Genomic DNA, 21,435 nt, shown 5'->3' on the forward strand with positions numbered 1-21,435 from the left:
CCAAGCTTTTCATACTGCCCCTGTAGCCATAAAATTTACTCTATGAACTCTTTTTACATAATTTAGTGGTCCTTGAAAACAGAGATTGGAACCCTCTACTTTATGTGGGTGATATTCAACTCAGGGCATTGATGTCTTAGCAGAGAAAATCAGGCCCACCAGTACAAAGAATTAGAGTATGAGATTCCACTTTTTCTTAGGCATGAAGCCAAGGATGTTAGAATAATGTACTATGATTGGTTGAAAGTTGCTCAATCAAAATCCAGAAATTGGATTATTTCTCCTTTAAGGGAATTAGCGTATCAAGAATATAAGGCTATGGCAGAAATAGATCTTCCTGCAACAAAGCAAGGAAATCAATGGTGCTGGATAGGATTGAGTGAAAACCTGGAGAAGAAGGAACCTCATTCTTTTTTGAATTTTATCATGGTTACTCCACGAGCACCCTGGTACATTAAGCTAGGGGAAGAAAGAAAAAGTGATTAGATTCCTTTAACTTTTTAGCCTCCACTGCTATTGTCCCCATTACTTGCTAATAAACAAGATTTAGAGAAATTTGATATGACAGAAGAGCTTCATAGATAGGAAGGGTACAAGAAGAGTAAAGGCTTTCATTGGAACTACGCTACAAGAGGTAAAGGACAAAGTGTTCCCTTAGATTTTAGGATGGCTACAAGGGTCAAAAATTTCATGTTTCCTTGAGGACAAGTCAAAGTTTCAGTTGGGGGGAATGATGAGACCAGAATACGGTCTATTTTATCATTTCATTTTTAGTTGAATTTGCAAACTTTCTAAAAAACTTTCATGTTTAAGAACATGATGTTTATGATAATTTGAAACAAATGTGTGCATAATTATTTTCCAAGACTAAAATGAATATGCTATGAAATGATATGTCATTTGATTACAAAATAGTGAGAATGATGTTTCCTTCCTTGGCTAGATTGGGTAGTTCTCCTGCGACAATGTGACATAGGGTAAACTAATTTAGATGACATATTTTGAATTAGTCTTGATGTATGTTATTACTTTGGAGGCACTAATATTATACAGATTCAAAGGTGAAGTTAACTCAGCTAAGCAAAGTCAGCGGCCCAAACAAATAGTGGTAAATTTCATTAATGACCTCCCACATCACCAATTGTTTCGTCCATAATAGCCAGTACCTATTTTCAAGAAAGCGGGAGTCAAAGCAAGAAATCCAGAGGTCATGAGCTCCTAAATTCACGTTTCATTTGGCACCAAAGTTAATACATCTCTTGCAATATTCAATGTTGTCCATTGTTTCAATAGTTGATGGGGTCTAAAATCTAGGAATTATGTTCCTAGTTTGTGCTTAAATAACTAGAAGCCTTTGTTCCAGATATAATAATTAATTAAATGTTTTTGGTAGAAGGAAGAAGTTTTCTGACTTTTTGAGTATTGAATGTAATCTTGCTATTTATCAATATGTACATTTACTGTTGTTATCAATAAAAAGATCATTTTAGGTTTCCATCTTTGAGTAGTTCTACTTCACTTCTTTGTGGAAGCCCACACAGGAAGTGAACTAATTAATTAGCATAGAATTTACCTTCAGTTCATAGAACTAGAGTAGACTTTGTTGTTCCTGTAGCCATTGATAGCAGAATTGTTGGATTGTTCCTACAGCATAGGCAGTTGAAGTAGTTCTTAGTTGTATTTTCATGCTTTGTTAAAATAGATTTGATTCTTAGCTTTAACGTAGGTTTCCTATAGCATAATCATTTGAATTTCTATAAAATAATTCTTAAGATGAGAGAAGTTTGAAGCATATACTTTACAGACACCATTTCAAGCTTACATCCTTGATTGATAAATTAAATGAGTCCAAATGAGTCGAGTTAGAAACACTCAGGATGTCCAATCCTGGATTAAGCAGTCCATTGTTGTAATATTTTGATCCCTTTCTTTGGCCAAGAAGATGGATTCATACAAGAACTTGGAAACATTGTTATCCCTTGGATGTTTCATGGGTTTGGGCTCTGCCCACTTAGTTACACAATTAGTGCAAACTAAAATATAGGATTTTCCTTGTGAATAGGATTCAATTGAATCTACAAAGTCAATCCCCCATTTATCAAAGGTTGCAACAACTACCTAAGGCTACAAAGGAATTTCATCTGATTTAGTGGGTCTCCCCACGCATTGATGTTTATCACAATTCTTTGTGTATCTAGTTGCATCCTTGATTAAACTTGGCCAATAGTACTTGATTGTCAAGGTTGTCTGCCTGGTTACAGAATGACCTCCACGGGGCTCATCATGGCATGCCCTCAAGATATCATATGTTTCATCCTCCCTTATGCACTAACACATTAATTGATCAAGACTAGTATAAAACATAAATCAAAGAATAGTTAAAGCACATTTCAACAAATAGCTTCCTTTCTTTAGCAGAGAAGTGAACTAACATCTTTCCCGTGGTTAGGTAATTCACAATATCTACATACCATGGATTTTGTGTGGGAAACCAAAAAGAGATGTTTGTCTGGAAAACTATCATCTATGGTTGCAAGATCATCAGGGACATGCAACCAAGAGAGAAAGTCAACTACCACATTGGCTTTGTTGGGCTTATCTACTATTGTGATATCAAATTTCTGCATAAGTAGTAGCCAATAAGCCAATCTTCCTGATATTGCATGCTTATTCATCAGATACTTTATAGCAAAGTGGTCACTATGAACAAATATTGCATTTCCAGTAATATAGTGCCTGAACTTATTCAATGCATAGATAACTGCAAGTAACTCTTTTTCAGTGACTATGTAGTTAAACTATGCACCTTGCAAATTATTACTAATGAAATAAATAGCATGTTCAACTGAGTCTACCTTCTGACCTAGCACTGCACCTATAGCATAGTCTAAGGCATCTATATGAATCTGAAAAGGCAATCCCCAATTGGGCCCTCTAAAAACTGGTGTTGTGGTGAGAACTTCTTTAAGCTGTAGAAAACATGTAGCACACTCAAACTCCCAAGATAATTCAAAATCCTTTTTTAACAAGTTATAAAGGGGTGCTACAAGTTTACTAAAATTCTTGATGAATCTTCTATAATACTCGGCATGTCCAAGGAAACTATGCACATCCTTTTGCTTCTCTAGCATAAGCAAGGTACTAATAACCTCAATCATTGTTGGATCTACTTCGATGACTTGTGATGAAATGAAATGACCTAGTACTACTCCTTCCATCATCATAAATTTTTTTTCACTATTTAGGGAAAGGTTATAGTCTTGTGATCTCTTGAGTACCTTCTCTAAGTTTGTTTTTGCTTTCTCAAAAGTAGTCCCATAAATAGTAAAAGCATCCATGTAGATCTCCATATAGTTAGCAGATATATCAGAAAATATACTTATGATAGCTTGTTGGAATGTGGCTAGGGCATTGCACAAGTCAAAAGGTAAAACTGAGTAGACAAACGTTCCCCACGAGCATGTGAAAGTTGTTTTTTCTTGGTCCTCTTGAGCTATTTGTGTCCGATTGTAACCACTAAAACCATCTAGAAAAGAAAAATATTTGTTGCCAGCTAGCTTGTCAAGGACCTGATCTATAAACAGCAAGGGAAAGTGGTCTTTCTTAGTGGCTGAATTGAGCTCCTGTAATCTATAAAAACTCTTCATTTTCCCCACTTCTTTGGTACTATAACGAGGGGTGATACCCATTGGCTATCAGAGATAGGGTAGATAAGACCAACACGTAATAGTTTCTAGAGCTTATTTTTAACTATATCCCTTAAAACAAGGTTAACTCTCCCCTAAGGCTATCAAACAGGTTTGAAGTCAGGACTGATGTATAGCTTATGAGTGCAGAGCATAGGATCTAATCCTTTCATGTCCATGTAGTTCAAAGAAAATTCTTTTTTATTTTCCTATAGTAGTTGCAACATAATTTTTTGATGGGAAGGTGATAAGGCATTGTTTACGTTCAATTCCTTTCCTGGACCAACTTCCATCTTAATAACTTTATCTATCATGAATAAGTGGACAACAGGAGAAGAATCCACCTCATGAGGTAATAATGAGTGAAGCAATTAGGAAGCTTCTAAATGTTGAGGTGTGTTCAAAGGTGGTAATATGGTTTCTAGGATACATTCTTCTTGAGGACACACTTGAGGCTCTACTGCATACTCATTCATGATAATGGAAGAAATTATCACATCTTCTTCTTGAGAGGCTACAAATGACTCTCGACCTATCATTATTAGTTGTTGGATGGAATTAAATCATGGATCATCATCACCCAAGTTTGGCCAGATTACTTTGTCATCTAGCAATGTGGCTGAGCAGGGGAGTATAAAGTCAAGTACTTAGTATGGATACCATTAGATATTATTATCTTCCTAGATCGGCAAGCTATATAGGCATCTGAAGTATCTAACCATGGTGGGCCTAAAATTAAAAGATATCCACCCATGTTAGTCTTTGGCGAAAGAACAACAAAGTCTACTAGATACTTCCAAGAGTTTAAGGTGGCTATGACATCTTCTATCATCCCATCTAGCTTGATAGTCGAACTATCAGCAAGCTGAAGTAAGATAGGTGTTTCTCTAAGACCAATGATATGTAATTGAGACAATACCTCCTTTGATATGACATTGATGGATGCTCCTAGGTCAACTAAAGCATTTTGAACTCGCATCCCATGAATGGTAACAGTAACCACAAGACTCCCAGGGTAAGAATATTTGGGTACAGTTAATTTCTCCAACATTAAATTAGACAATTGTCCTAAGACATGAATAGCTTTTGGATCCTTCTTCTTTCTTCCTGGCTGCTTGATACATGCTTCCTTGATGACTTTATTATAGATAGGAACTTCCTTAATAGCATTAAGTAATGGTATTTTCACCATCATCTACTTAAATCGATTAAGCAAATCAATTACTCCTTGGTTTTTTACATGTTGGCCTTGTTCTACTAACCTATGAGGAAATGAAGGCTCTTTGGCTATAGGAGAGGTCTGTTGAACTAACACATCCACTTGTTCAGTTGGGAAATCTTCAGCTTCAATTGTTATAGGCTTTTGGGGTGAAGGAAGAGTAGTGCCTGACCTTAAGTGGATATCATTCAAGGAAATAGCATAACTTTGTTGTTGTGTTGGTTGTTTGGTATTATTGGGATTAGGATTAGGTTGAACTGGTAGTTGAGTTTTCTTAGGGGGGGATTAGTGGTTGTAGGAGGAGGCATTAGAGTTTACTGTTGAGGTGGTGGCATTAAAGCTTGTTGACTATGTTGGGTATTCCAATTTTGGGGTTGCCAACAACCTTGTTGAGGTTGTTGCCAATTATTATGCCCACTAAAACCAGTATTCTAAGAATTTTTCCATTGATTGTTACTATTATAATTTTGAAGAGGATCTTGTGGCATACCTTATATTTGAGCCCATATCCTTCATTGAGCAATGTAGAGCACCTCTCCATTTTCATCATTGGCGTTAAACTCATTAGACATTGGTTGTGTCTCCAGACTTGCATCTAAAATTCCTTTTCTTCTCCCTACAATGTGGACAATATTCAACTAACATGGCATCATTTTTGTCCTTCTTCCTTCTCACTTGCATGGTATCTAACTGAGTGGCTACATCATTAATGATGTCTTGTTTGAAATATGACAGCAAATTGGATAGCTCCATCTTTGATACTCCTAAACCGCCATGAGACTTATGTGGTAGGTCTCTAAGTTCCCTACCTTTCTTAACAGTGGTCTTGGAATAATTTAGACATATGGATTGTATATTTGTCCAATTTTTTTGAGTGATATCTCCTCCCGCCATAAAATCTAGATCCTCAATACTTCCATCATTTACACCTCTCAAAAAAAATGTTTCTTTGATTCCTCGTCCAGCTAGTGTTGTGTGTTACGCTATAGGTTGAACGTGAACCATGAGACATAGTCTTCTAAGGTTTCATCTTCTTTTTGGGACATTTTTAAAATGTCATCCCCTTTTAAATCTCAACCCCTGCAATATTCTTTATACTTTGTAAGAAAAAAATTGCTCATTGCAAGCCAATCTACTATAGCGTTAGCACCCAACCCCATGAACCATCTCAGAGAAGCTTCCTTGAGGGTGGATGGAAACAACTTCAACTTGTGAGCATTAGTTTTATAGTCATAACTTCTGCAGAGGATATCAAACTCAAAGAGGAAGGTTTTAGGGTCTTTAGTAATTAGGCCATAGAACTTAGGAAGTGCAGAAAAAGGTATGTTTGTCAATTTTTAATTACCTAGCTGAGGAGGGATAAGATTGTCTTGGTATTCAGGTTCTACAAAAAGATCATTCAAATGCAAGGATTCTTCAGAGGATGAGTGTACTCATTCTTGAGTATAAGTGAATGGCTTTTCAAAAGGTTCTTCTTCTTTGTTCTCGCTATGAGGTTCTTCAAGCTTGGGATTAAAAATATCTTACTGATTATTACGAGGAAGAAATTTCCCAAGGAGCTCTTCTTCTATGCATGCAAAATAATGCAGAATTTGAACTAACATAATGACTCCAAGGTTGAACTAGATTGACACCATCCCCAGAAATAGTGCCAAAAATGACTAGTTAGCTTAATACCTTAGTAATGAAGCATTGGACATCCTTCCACAATGATTCTATAGTCAGACATCATCATCTATTTTACTTAAAATAGTATACTGACTTCATTTAATTTATCAATCTGGGAGCATAAACTTGAAATGGTGACTGCAAAGTATATGCTCTAATTATTCTTTAGGTCATTACAACTAAAGCAAAGGCAATGCTGAAGGAAACCTATGCTAGAAACTAAAATGACAACTTAAAGATTAAGATAATATTGCAAATGGTAAACCTATCTATGCACCTATGCTGCAAGAATAGTTCACTAATTATGTTATCAATGGTTGCAGGAGCAACATAGTTTTACCTTACTTAGAAACAACAAGGAAATGAAATCTATTCTAACGAAATAGTTCACTCACCATTGCACTAAAAGCTACAATAGTCATTATTTTAAAGGGAAACTACCACTACTTCCTAAATCTAAGATGACTTCATTAATGAGGATCAATTTCAGATTCATAAAGTTTGAAACAAAAACAACATTAACAATGAATAAATCCTTCAGGAATATAGCAAGTTGTGGAAGCTACTTTCATGCACTGCAACAATAGAAAGCAATAAATGATTTGATTCACTTTCGAAGGTCTAGCAATCCAATTGGCTTTAAATTCTTTAGCACTGAAATTTTGATCTTGGAATATCCATGGCAAATGCCTGCAAAACAATCAATGCACACACAAACTCCACATACATATATTTATTTTCATCATCAATATTAGAGAAAAAAGTGTAAAGTTCAAATTACTACTCTTGCAAATCCTATGGCTACAGGAGGAAAACTACCCAAAACATAGCATAGATGGGGAAATATTTATCAACGCGTAATACTATTTCATTGTACCATTTATGTCCATGGATTCAAGAAAATATAGCATCTTTAAACTATTCATATTCCTACTATATATATATATATATATATATATATATATATATATATATATATATATATATATATATATATATATATATATAACCATAAGTTCATATGCTTGAAACCATAAAGTCATAATTGTTTGCAAGATAACTATTTGAAAATAAGATAAAAAGAACTTAGAAAGATGGCCTTTTGGAGGCCCCTCACCATGCACACAAGAATCTCAACTAATTAAGATAAATGGTGGTGTTTAAGTGGCAAATGATGTGTAGAAGAGAATGAAGATTCCACTCACCTTGAATGATGTAGGAGCATCCTAGGCTTTCTTGCAATCTTGCATACTAGAGTGGAGTGCCAATGGTTTCCAATTTTTTGTTGCTGTCAAGTTGTTTAGTGTATGTAGAGTTACTATAGCTCTAGTACATGTCTAGTGGATGTCAAGTTATTGTAGCTCTAGTGGATGTCGAGTTATTGTAGCGCTAGTGGATTTCGAGTTACTGTAGCTCTGAATGGATGTTGAGTTATTGTAGCTCCTAATGGATGTTGAGTTACTGTAGCTCCTAGTGGATGTCGAGTTAGTGTAGCAATCTTATATTGACTGAGTGTTCCTCCATGTGCTGAGTGAACTTGTTGGTGCCGAGTTTTCTGGTGGATGTTGAGTGTTCCTGTATGTGTCAAGTGCTAGTATTGGTTTTGGTTCTATTTGTGCCAAGTTGTCTATAAGCCAACTTTTTGCATTTAATTTATGTATAAGTATTTAATTTAGTGTCATATCTAACTTGTGACTTGACCTATATTTAATGTAAGGGATTTAATTTAGTTTGTAATTAGTTGGGCTGACTTGTGGCTTAGTTGGGTATAAGTAAGGGGTTTTTTGGAGTCTTTAAAAATTTATCATTCCAGCTTGGAGAAGGGGATGAAGTGTAGATGTGAATTTTGAAGAGCTAGGGTTACGGCTTAGAAACTAGAGGATTGCTTGGTGGACTTGAGGGTATAATTGTGGATTCTCCTTGGTGTTCTTATCCAATTGTGTATCTGGACTAGTTGGAATCAAGTTTGTAAGCGGATCTTGTTGGATCTTGCAGAATTGATTTTGTAATTGTTTTTAGTAGTTGGCCATATCCCATAAGGCCTTACAGCTAGACATATTGCATGTAATCAATTATATCTATGAATAAAGAGTTATGATTTCGTATCAAATCTTGCATTATTGTTGTTTTTTTGTTGTATTTCCACTTTGTGGTTGTTTGTTGAGGGTTTGGACATCTCCTTTTGGGATTCTCCTAACTTGCACTACATCAAATGGTATCAGAATGAAGGTTTTTCTAAGTGTGTGGACAAATTGCCGAAGTTGTGGCAGTTTATACCAGCACTTGCAGAGAAGGTTGATCTTGTGGCTGATTGATCTTTTGGATTGGTGGATCTATTACTTACGATTTGCTAAAATTTTGGAAGATGCCTCCAAGAAGATTGGACCCTAGGGCAATTGATGATCTTAGTGATGATGTGGAAGAAAAAATCTCAAATAAGATAAGAGTAGAGTTCAGATATGAGATTACATTGATGAAGAGTGACATGATCACTGAAATTGTAAGTGTTTTAGGTGGTGTAACTAGGCATGTGGGTACTGAAGGTAATTATGAGGAAGTTGCTAAAGACTTTGAAGCTACTGGATCTAGTGGTGAGGACAAAACTAATTGTGTGGAGAGACCTATTAGAACTAGGGATGGTCAGTTTGCTAGACCTGGGTCTCAATTGAAGCTGAAGCATAAGATGGAGGTTTCTAATTTCTCAGGTACTTTGACTCCTGAAGACCTGATTGATTGGATTAGTGAATTGGAAGACTACTTTGAGCTTGAGGATATTGAGGATCCACTCAGAGTGAGGTTGGCACAAACTAAGTTGAAAGGACATGCTACACTCTAGTGGAAAGAATTGCAAAGAGACAGAGAAGAGGAAGGTGAAATGAAGATCACTAGATGGAGATTGATGGTGATTAAGTTGAAGGCTAAGTTCATTCCTATTGATTATGAACATGAGTTTTTTAAAAGACTATAGAATATAAAATAAAAAGATATGTCTATGATTATATTGAGGAGCTCTACAAGTTGACTATTTGGTCTAGTTATAGAGAATTGTCAAAGGAAAAGGTAGCTCGGTACATTAATGGTTTGAGATTCAATATTTGGGATGAGGTTGGTATGTTGAATATTTCTTCAATTGAGGATGCTTATCAGTATGCCCTAAAGGCAGAGGATAAGTTGAAAAGGAAAAGTCAAGGTAATGATAGAGGGAAGGAGAAGCAAGATAGCTTGGCACAAGCTAAACCAAGTGCCGAAAGTGAACCAAAACTTGTTGATTAGAAAAGGAGGATAGGTAGAGGTGAGTTTAGAGGTAATTATTTTAGATTTGGGGAAGAAGGGCATAGATCTTTTGAATGTCCGATTGGTAGGATAGCTACTATTGTGACTGAAGTTGTAGTTCAAGACAGATGGCCTGAGCAAGGAGAAAGTTTTCTAGCTCCGCGAGTACTAGTTGGTGAGAGGACATTGGATCCTTGTTAGAGGACTAGTTTTTTCATGACTCATTATAAGTATAGTGGTAAATTTTGCAAGCCGATTGTAGATGGTGGTAGTACTAATAACCTTGTTACTGAGGAGATGGTTCAAAAATTGGTTTAAAGAGAGTGAGACATCCTTATCCTTATAGGATCAGTTGGTTGCAAGGTGAACATGCTTCAGAAGTGAGGGAGAAATACCTTGTTGATTTCCAGATTAGGCAGTATAAGGATCAAGTGTTGTGTGATATTGTGGACATGAATAGTTGTCATGTCTCACTTGGTAGGCCTCGACAATATGATTGCAAGGCTGTGCATGATTGTGTCAAGAATGAGTTTACTATTGAGAAAGGTGGCAGAAAGTTTTCCTTGATTTCTTTGCAGAATGAAGATCTCGATAGGAGGAACCTGAGTATTGGCAGCTGAGTTGAGTTGGTTGATTTTAAGAAGGTTGGAGATTAATGTGGAAAGCAGACCTATAGCACACCTCAAATGGATGTGAAGAAGCACAAGAAAAATAAGGGAAAGAGTGTACAAGTTGAAGATTTGGAGGATATGTATGGGAAGAAACAATTTAGAATTTGTGTTGAATCTCAGAAGATGTTCTTCTAATTACTAGAACATCTTTTCAAAGCTGGGGTGTCTAATGCAGGAGCATCCTAGGCTTTCTTGCAATCCTATATATTGGAGTCAAGTGCCAGTGGTTTCCAATTCTCTATTTCTATCAAGTTGTTTAGTGTATGCCAAGTTACTATAGCTCTAGTACATGTTGAGTTACTATAGCTCTAGTGGATGCCGAGTTACTGTAGCTCCAATGGATGCTGAGTTACTGTAGCTCTACTGGATGTTGAGTTACTGTAGCTCTTAGTGGATGCCAAGTTATTGTAGCTCCTAGTGGATGTCAAGTTACTGTAGCTCTTAGTGGATGTTGAGTTACTATAGCTCTTAGTGGATGTTGAGTTACTATAGAAATCTTATGTTGACCGAGTGTGCCTTCATGTGCCAAGTGAACTTGTTGGTGCCCAGTTTTCTAATGGATGTTGAGTGTTCCTATATGTGTTGAGTGCCAATATTGGTTTTGGTTATGTTCATGCTGAGGTGTCTATTAGCCAACTTTTTGCATTTAATTTATGTATGGGTATTTAATTTAGTGTCATAGCCGACTTGTGGCTTGACCTATATTTAATGTAAGGGATTCAATTTATTTTGCAATGGGTTGGGCCAACTTGTGGCTTAGTTGAGTATAAGTAAGGGGTATTGTGGAGTCTTTAAAAAGTTATCATTCCAGCTTGGAGAAGTGGATGAAGTGTAGATGTGATTTTTGAAGAGCTAGGGCTATAGCTTAGAAACTAGAGGATTGCTTGGTGGACCTCAGGCTACAAGTGTGGATTCTTCTTGGTGTTCTTATCCAGTTGTGTATCTGGACTAGCTGGAATCAAGTGTGTAAGTGGATCTTGTTGGATCTTGCAGAACTGATTTTGTAATTGTTGTTGGTATTTGGCCCTAACCTAGAAGGCCTTATAGCAAGGCATATTGCATGTAATCAGTTATATCTATAAATAAAGAGTTTTGATTCGGTATTAGATCTTGCATTATTGTTTCTTTTTTGTTGTATTTCCGCTATGTGGTTGTTTGCTAAGGGTTTGGATTTCTCCTTTGGGGATTCTCTTGTCTTGCACTACATCATTGAAAAGTATGCCTATCATGTGAGACAAAAATGTTTTTCTTTTATTTTTAAAATGGGAATAATGTTTTTCATTTGCACACTTAGGATTAGTGGGATTTTTGAGATTTTTATATAATTAAAAGGGAGAAAGTTCTTTGAATTAAATAAAAGACTTAGGATAAGGCAATCAAACGATAGGTTATAATCGGATAATTAATAAAATGATGATTTGATCAAAGATAAGTGATGGATAAATTAATAAAAAAATGGTAGAAAGGGGGCTCATAGTCTAGATGACCATTTTTGGGTGATTATAGACCCTAATAGATCTTAGTGATCTGTGGGGAAAATATGTACTATCTCAGTTCTTGAAAAACTTACCCTTGAATACTTCTATATAGGCAACTTACCCATGAATACTCATATACCTCTTTTCTCTCTTTTTGCTATCAAGGCTTCATGATCATCTATCTTTCATTCTTCTTCATGAATTTCTATTCATTCACTTGCATATTCTCCAATATGTCTTATGCTTTTACTTGTACTCTTGGTTAGTACTCTTTTATCTTTATATGCACTAGCTCTAAAATCACTCTCAACTCTAGGCAAAGAATCTTTCAATCTTCCCATTTCAAAATATTTTATTTTACCAATAAATGCTTCTCTATTAAAACATTTAATAAGAGGAATAACTTAGTTCAATTGAATTAACCTTGTTCTCATAAGTTGGTACTAAGGATCGAAGAATCTTGTGAACAACTTGAACTTTTTATCCCTATAGTAATTCTTGTAATTCATTATACATATGCTCTAACAATTCCATCTTCTTGCATTATTCCCCTTTCTGACTTAGTTTTCCAATTTCACAACGTTTCTTCCTTTATAAATTCATTACCTTCCCATAAATTCTCTAGCTTAATCAAAATGTCATGTGCGAGGTCAAGTTCCTATGAGTGCTTCTCTTGTAATCATGTTCTACTATAATATCTTCTTGTCCTAATCTATACATCAAGATAGATCTTTCTCAGTCTTTATAAAAAATTGACCTCTTGTGATAAACCAATTGTTAATTCCCATATAGATCAGATGTGTTTGCATCTTATTCTTCCAACTTTCATAATTATCACCATTAAATTTAGGACTCTCTTTCCTTTAAGCCATAGATCCCATCAAGTTGTTAAGCTTCTTTCTCAAAGAGGACCTGATTCTTTGATTCCAATTAGTAAGAAGTAGAGTCCACACACAACAAAGGAGGGGGTGGGGGGCTTGGGGTGAATTTGTTATGACCAAATATAATTAAAACCAAACTTATAAATGTGATCTCTAATAATTAAAATAATGATGCACAACAAAAATAAACCATGCACCATAACACAAGGATTTTTTGACTAGGGAAAGCCTTGATCAAGGGGAAAAACCCTAGTGGGGATAGCACCTAGAAGATAATGTGCTAATATATAAGTTCTTTGTAAATGAATGTGACCCTATTAGGAGTCAAATACAGTACATTTAGTTCAATAGTGCTTTTAGAGGATGGATACTTGTTGAATCCTTTTTAGAAGATTCTAAACCTATTAAAGGGTAGAAAGAAAATAAGTAGACCCACTGCCTAAATGCTCTAGCAAGTGTGAAAGACAATATTTCAAGATAACATGTCCAAAATCATGAATTGGCAAGTCTGCAACTTACTTTCCAAAATAGTTCCTTTAAAAGCTCCCCTTAATCATCCAATATTAACATTAGTATGCTCTGATTATCCATAATATGCATCCACATCAGTTGATCTCATATATGGAATACCCAACTAAGGAAAACAGCTTTCCATTATACATGTTATAAATAACTAATTAGGCTGACTTATTAGAGCTTTCCCTGTACATTTAATTACATAGATCTATGTTAAGGCATACGTGCTTTCATAAGCATTATTAAAAATAATAGAATAATGTTCCCACAAGTTCCAATAGAGATATTACATTTTACAATGATAAATAACACACTTCCTCAACACAGTCAACTATCAATAAAATATATCACATGTTACAAAATAGCGACATTTACATAATAACCCAAATTATTCCTTTAGACATGGGAAAGGATACATATGCTAATTAGAGTAAAATTTATAACATTAAAATGAAAAAAAAATGTCTCTAGAAAGATGCAAATGCTACAACTTACAATTGTATGTAAGGAACACTGCTAAAAACTTAGTAATGTCTAAGGTGGACATATATTAGGAAGATGTATACTTGGGAGTCTTTTTATACAAAAGTAAGTAAATGTAAATATACTACAATACTGAGATGTATTTATGTGCCAAATATTATACAAGGAACCATTTCAATAATTTTCAAACAAAATAATTGAAAGTAAATGCATCATTCAAGAAAAAATGAAGGTTTTAAATATACAATTTCTATATTTTATTTTTATTCATGTAATTTTGTATTTTAGGAATAATTTTAATAAATGATGCAATAAAAGTATACTCTAAATTCATTATAATAATTTTTATCAAAAATAATATTCTATAATCATTTTCAAATTGAATATTTTTCTAAAAAAAGGCAAGGGCCTACTATGGAATGGTAAATTGTGAGTCTCTCATCAAGGAGGTCTTGGGTTCAAGTCTATGATTAGCACATAATAATAATTAATCCTAACAATAATAATGAATAATAAATAATCTAGGCTTTGGTCGATTACTTGTCAAACAAAATTATTATCATATTTTATTAATAGTATAAATTTAAATATAATATTTTACTAATAATTTGATTTTTATTCATTTTATTTAATTTAAATATATTTATAATTGATATTTAGTATAATTTATGATGTAACATTTTGCAAAGCTTAAAGGTATACTAGTATTGATTACTTTACTAATCTTTTTCAAGGTACTTGCTGTTTGATAATCAAGATTTTGGAAGGATAAGAGAAGAAATGGAAAGTGTCAACCATATTTTGAGGTAAACCATATAAGTCAATATTATTTGGAACTGTGAAGTTATTATTATTTATTTTAAGTAATTGGTTCTTCTAACAAAGGATTTTTCTATTGTTTTTCATAGGCATATGGATGGAGAGGACCTTCAAGAGCTAACCATAAAAGAGTTACAAGAATTAGAACAAACGTTGGAACTTGGGTTACATAGGATTCGATCAAAAAAGGTATCATTTTATTGTATTTTATTATAAGGTAAATTAGCATGTTTCACATCAATAATAAAGAATTTTTGAAAAGATAAATAATTTATTACTTTATCAAAAATGGTTCACAATTTCTCTACTTACTTCACTTTCATGAGCTCTTCACTAACCACATATTTGGTTTTTCTTAATGTCATAGATGCTCACATTCCTCACTCATTTTAAAATTTATAGAAGCTTCAATAGGGCTTGTATTGTTTGAATTCTTCAAGAAGATGTTGAATTAGGATGTTAGAACTTGCTATGGCAAGGGTTTTCTACTTGTATCATCCAAAGGTCCTTGGTGTCCATGTACCATACTAAATTTTACATCATTTAGACTAAAAATATCCCTTCCAGTGTGATAGAAAATATGCATACATCATAAATGGCTAACATGATTTTTAAGGAGGCACTAAGTTTTGGTATCCATGGTTACAATGGGATAGAATGGCTCCTCAATTGCACTAGTCTCCCCCAAGTTTTGTGATTCCACTAAATGGTGTCCTCACCTTCTATCTTCCCATCATCTCTAATCATTGTGGTATGCTTTCATATTTTGTTCACAACTTTATAGGATTTTTGTAGGATCATACCCTAATATGTCAATTTACATAGATTTGGCCAAAATTTCTACTAGTGTTTCTAAAATAAAAACTTGTTGAAGGGGAAATTTTGATTTACCCATGTGTTAATAATTTTTATAATGTAGTTTTATTATCATGAGGAAAAATAAATTGCATTAAAAATAGGCTTCAAATTATTTAAGGAAACTTCCTATGTGATCTTTCTTTGATGGAATATGTGTTCCAATATTGTTTTTCATGGATTTGGAAAGCACTCAGATAAAAGAAAGAAATGTTAGCCGAAGATGTGGATAGGTTACACACTAATCCAGACTATTGTTAGAGTAAAAGGTTAATTTAATTTCATTAATTAAATTACCTTTACTCCCTTCTTAAGATTTCATTTATGCACTTGCATTTCCATTAAATAATTAATCAGTAATTATTAAATGCCATTTACCTCTTAGGGTTTCCCTTTTAGGTTTTCTATCTCCTTCATAAGGATTGATCCGTTGTAAATTATTCATTTTTTTTTCCACAAGTAAATACAAACTTCTTGTTTATTGAGAAAACCCTTCCCTCTTTGTGTTTCTTACTTCCTCGTAACAGGTTATTTCCATGAAAGATATCCAGGGATCTGTGGATTTGTTCATTATCAAATCCTACATGATATCAGAGCTTTGCCTCTGGCTACCTATTCTTGTTTGGAGTACAGAAGGTGCACAGTTTTTTTCAAACAAATCTTGTGATTTTTTTATTTTTCTGTGAAAATATGGGGTCTTTGAAATTGGGGGCACTTTGAGCCCAAATAGACATTACAATTGAATTCAGAAGATGTCAAAACCCCCCATTTTCATATAAAGCACATCTTTTTTGGCCAATGTTGCATTATGTGAAAAAAAACATTCACCCAACAAGGTTGTACAACCCTGTGCAAACTTCCTGAGGTGATATTTTCAAAAAAAAAATTTGTAGATTTTTTTTGAAAAAAAAAAGTTGTCTATATTAAACTTTAATAAAGTTTTTTTGGAAGACAAACTCAAGAGCATATGTACTTGGAAAAGTACAAATGGTGCACGCAAGTACTTGCAAATGCAGAGGGTGACATCATTCAAACGACCTTTAATTTGACATCCATGCACCCATCAACAAATTTATTTTTTGGTTAAAATAGCAAGAGTTGGTTTACGGGCTATATCTTGAGCATATAGTGTCTTTTTTCATGAAAAAAATATCATTGGAAATTTGATTCTGAGACCCATGCATTAATGGAGGATATTTTGGTATTTGGTTTTGTTTGGTTACCTATTTTTTCCAATGAAGTTAGATGATTCTTCTTGCATTCCAGGGGACATAACTTGCTCTTTTTAGCTTTTTTTTCAATCTCAAAGAAGTGTCGACCTTCTTGAGCCCTATCCAAATTTTGTTTTATTGTCATCAGTATTTCTCAAAGGTATGTGATTCTGAAACTGATGCTCTCTTTTTGTTTACACATTCCTTCTAGCAGCTAGGGTTCAATTTTTTTGGATTGTGGGGGGTGTTTTCTATTATTATTTATGTTATTTACATTAGTAAACCAGAACTTTTTTATAAAAAAAAATCCAAAACCTTCTAAAACAATGGTCGAGACCTCTTCTTATCTAGAACTTCTAACCCTCATAACTATCACACATGGAATTCCCTAATGACACAATTTCTCTGATCAAAAGGGTTGTGGTCTTGTTTAGATGCAATGTAGCCAATTTTATAGAGGCCTTTTGAGGTCATGTAATACAAGAACAAGATGGATGAGGCAATGGGGTTGATTTCTTTACAAGTATCTGATAGTCTACAGTTTCGTCTTGATGGGTGCAATACCTCTCTAGCTATGTGGACCAAGTTTGATGGCTTGTTTGGTACTATGAATGAGTTTAGGGCACTTCAAATTAAGGAAAAGCTTACCTCTCTTGTGCCAAATTCTTTTCCTTCCATTGAGAACTTCTTGATGAAGTTAAAACAAAAGACATCTTATTCTAGGGTTGTGGAAAAACCAAGACTGACACTAAGTGCATTTTCTTGATTCTTTCTAAGCTTCATGGAAACTTTTAGATTTTTTCTTCTACCTTTTATTCCACCAAGGATGCCTTGGGTAATAGATTTACCATGCCATCTTTTGAAGCTTTTTGTGATCATTTAACTCAAGAGAAAGTTATGCTCTCTCAGTTGGATACTCTCACACACTCACAAACTTATGCATTGGTAGCTCGGCCATCTTTTGGGATGAAGGAGAAGATGTAGAAGTCACATTATATAGAGCCTCAAATTGATTCTAGCCCTCACATCACATCAGGCCCACCTCCTCCTAAGGGAGATAAATCAAAGCTCGAAAGACCAAAGTGTACTTATTATAATAAGCCCATTCATGATGAGTTACATTGCTATGAGAAGAAGTTAGATGGCTATGCCAAACAAATTTCAGATTTGACAACTCTCCTTCAGAAGAGAAACATTGTTATTCCTTCTACTTCTCATAGATCTTTTTCATGATCATCATTTCAGTCAAATGTTAAAGATATAGGAAAGGGTCATGCACTATGTGCAACTACTACTCCACACTCTTCTAGATGGTTATTGGATTCAGGTTCTTCACATCATATGACATCTTCTCAATATTTGTTCTCTTCTTTTGAGGCTTCTCCTACTCCACACATTTTGATGGGGAACATTGTTATGGCTATATGTGAGAAAGGTTATATTGGCATTGATGATGGTACATTTCATGATTTACTTTGTGTTCCATCTTTATCCTCTAACCTTCTCTCTATTTATCAGATTACACATAGTGGAATAGGGAAGACAATTGAGTTTGCACAAGATTTGGTGCATATCAAAGATAGTGAGACATGCAATATTTTTGCTACAAGGATATTTGATCATTATTCCCACCTATACTTTTATGTTATTTTGGTCCACCATCTCCACTATCAAAGACTCACTCTCCTTCTTTACGAGAGACTACTGAGGTGAAGTTGGGTCACTTGAACTTATGTGTTGTTACTAAGACCATTTTTGTGACTTCTACACCTCCACCCACTATTTAGATTCCATCCATTGCACAAGATTACTCTTCAGCATTTCCTATTATTGCAGCTCTAGTCATTGAGCCACCTAATGCAGTTGTTAAGGATATATCAGGGGACACACATCTCCTCTCAGATGACAGATTTAGTACACCAATTATCTCACCTCTATTGGAGATTCCATTGTGAATTCTCATGCATTATCCTTTAAGCATCAACTAGGACTTCCAACTTTACCTTACATTCAAGGGTTTCACCCTCCTTGTCCACTCCCTTTGTTTCTTTCATATCGGAGCCACATTGCTTTGTTCATCGACAGAGGAGTTCTACCATTTTGGGGGGGCTATGGAGGAATCAATACACATTCTCCATTCTCCATTCTTCTTAGGTGCCAATATAGCAGGTACAACACATGGACTCAAACTTTCTCTGATCAAACATTTTCACAACTCTTGCACTTGTCTGTTGAGTTCTTCATTCTCTGTCGGTGTCAACCTATATGGTGCTTTATTCAGAAAAATAGCTCCAAGAATCAAATCCATATAATGACTTATATGTCTTACTGGTGGTAAAGTAGCAGGTATACCCTCTACAACAATCTCTTTGTACTCATTCAACAAGCTTTCAATTTCTATTAGCACTCAACTTCCATTGTCTTCTTATGTTGTCACTCAATCTTTATCAGTTGCTCGGTCATTACTATACTCTGTCACTCAGACATTACTAGCACAACTTGGCCCTCTAGGAATTATAACAAAATAAACTTGGTTCTTTTTCATTTCCTTCTCAAATTGCTTTCAATTAACCAATCAAGCTCTAACAATAGTATAGTTTATCTCATTGGGAGACTCAATCAAAGGCATCAATGTATCCATAACTCCATTCATCCAAATAGTATATTGATTCAATCTTCCATCATACACAACATGTCTATCATATTGCCAAGGTCTACCCAAAAAAATATGACAACAATCCATAGGTATAATATCACATAGAACTTCGTCAGAGTAATATCCAATTTTTAATTTCACAACACATTATTCACTTACCAATATCTTATCCTCATCCTTGATCCATGAAACATGATAAGGTTTAGGATGCTTCAACCTCAGCAACTGCAACTTTGTAACCAGCTCCTTAGATGCCAAATTTGTTGAACTTCCTAGTGCCAATGATCACTTTGCAACATTTCTCAGCTATCTTACATCTGGTCTTTAAAAGACTTCTTCTATGAATAGGTTCTTTATCCTCAATTTTCTCATTGCATGAAGTTCTTCTCAACATCAAATTTTATCCAACCTCAGGATCACTCTAAGAGTACAGAGATTCATCTTGTCTTGCTACCACTTTTATTTTCACCAAAGTATCTACATTCAAAGGATCTATGCTCTTCTTTGCCACATCTAAAACAATTACCATGAAAACCTCTTCTAGAATAATAATTACCTCTTCCTTAGTAAGAACTAGTACCGCCTCGATAAGAATTACCACCGTTTGATTCAGTCTTGCCTTTGTCATCATATCTTGCATAGAATTATCAGATTTGTCACTTTCTCCATGAGATCTACCTCTACCTCTCTATAATCTACCACATCTAGCTCTTTGTCTTTGTTCATGCTTCTTTTTCAAGATCTCTTCAACTTTCAAGTCATATTGATATGCTTCTTCCACACTTTTCAATTTTAAAAAACTTATTTCATCTTGAATCTCAGATCTCAATCCATTTGAATAGCTTGCAATGTCCTCAACCTCATCATCCACATGTCTACATATAATGTCCAATCTATAGAATTCCTCATCAATATACTCTCTCACAATCATGTCCTTTTGTCTCAAATTTTGTATCTTTCTCAACAAGCTAACTTGGTAATCGGCAGGAACTTCTTCTTTACTTTGTTCATTATTTTCAACTAGTTCTTGATCTTCTCTTTTCCTCTTCTTTGTCTATCAGTTTGTAAATGTTCCCACCATAGTGAGGCATGACCTTTCAACCTAATGACTGCAATCTTTACCTTGCTATTATCAATAGTACCTTCAAATTCAAAAAAATCTCCATATTAGAGATCCAATCCAACACAACATTAGTGTCCAATTTTCCATCACAAGAAACAACTTCCACAACAAGCTTTGAATGTTCCCTAGACAATACTCTCAACAATCCTTCCTCATCCTAACCTTCCTCAAGTTTTGGATTAGGGTTTGATGTCATTGCTTCATCATCACTCACATTATCCACATGCGCTCCTCTCCTTTGGGTTATCTCCATAGCATCTAACTTGGTGAAAATTTATCTCAACATGCCCATAATAGTAGTATCAACATTTGCTTTGCCTCAAACCATCTTTACAAATAGGTTCATCCAAGATTGAAACCCTCTACAAGTTATAGGTCAAATCCAGAGATTGGCTACCCTACAACCAAATTCAACTTGGGGTTCTTCACAATCCAATCTCTACAAGGAAGAACCTCAAGCTCCGATGCAACCTGATTCAAGGAGAGATATGAATAACTAGGGCCAAAGGAACACCTAACTATCTAACCACCTTGCTAAGTAACATAACGAAAGCAAACAATGCAGAGAACAACACCAAGGAGAGAGAGAATAGTAAACCTTTTTATTGATTTATCCAATTATAAGCATACATGTCTAGTTGTGAGGCCTTTATGGGTTATAGCCAAATACAAAATACAACTTAAAAATCTAGGATCTAGCTTCAAATTCACTCCTCCAGGAACATCTTCTTTGAAAACTCTAAGTCCTATGTAACCTAAATCTAAATACCTCTATTTATACTTGCCAAAATGACTTACAAAAGATTCTAGATCATTACATAATAGAAAGGTCGACCTTAAAATGGACTACACACATCCCAACACAAGATCCTAATGTTAAATTCACAATCCAAATT

General features: G+C 34.7%; 1 protein-coding gene across 1 annotated transcript in view; it reads left to right on the top strand.

Moving 5' to 3' along the window:
• Nucleotides 1-225: 225 nt before the first annotated feature.
• Nucleotides 226-21,435, top strand: part of LOC149533985 (MADS-box transcription factor 22-like) — a 90,312-nt gene continuing 69,102 nt past the window's right edge. Inside the window, exons 1-3 of the mRNA XM_089805950.1 lie at nucleotides 226-449; nucleotides 14,610-14,681; nucleotides 14,784-14,883. Of these exons, the coding sequence (XP_089662076.1) occupies nucleotides 226-449; nucleotides 14,610-14,681; nucleotides 14,784-14,883 (396 nt within the window). The remainder of the gene's footprint in view (nucleotides 450-14,609; nucleotides 14,682-14,783; nucleotides 14,884-21,435) is intronic.

Source organism: Cupressus sempervirens, chromosome 10 (assembly GCF_028749045.1).
Source record: "Cupressus sempervirens isolate cs-2001-9-10 chromosome 10, ASM2874904v1, whole genome shotgun sequence".
Taxonomy (NCBI): Eukaryota; Viridiplantae; Streptophyta; class Pinopsida; order Cupressales; family Cupressaceae; genus Cupressus; species Cupressus sempervirens.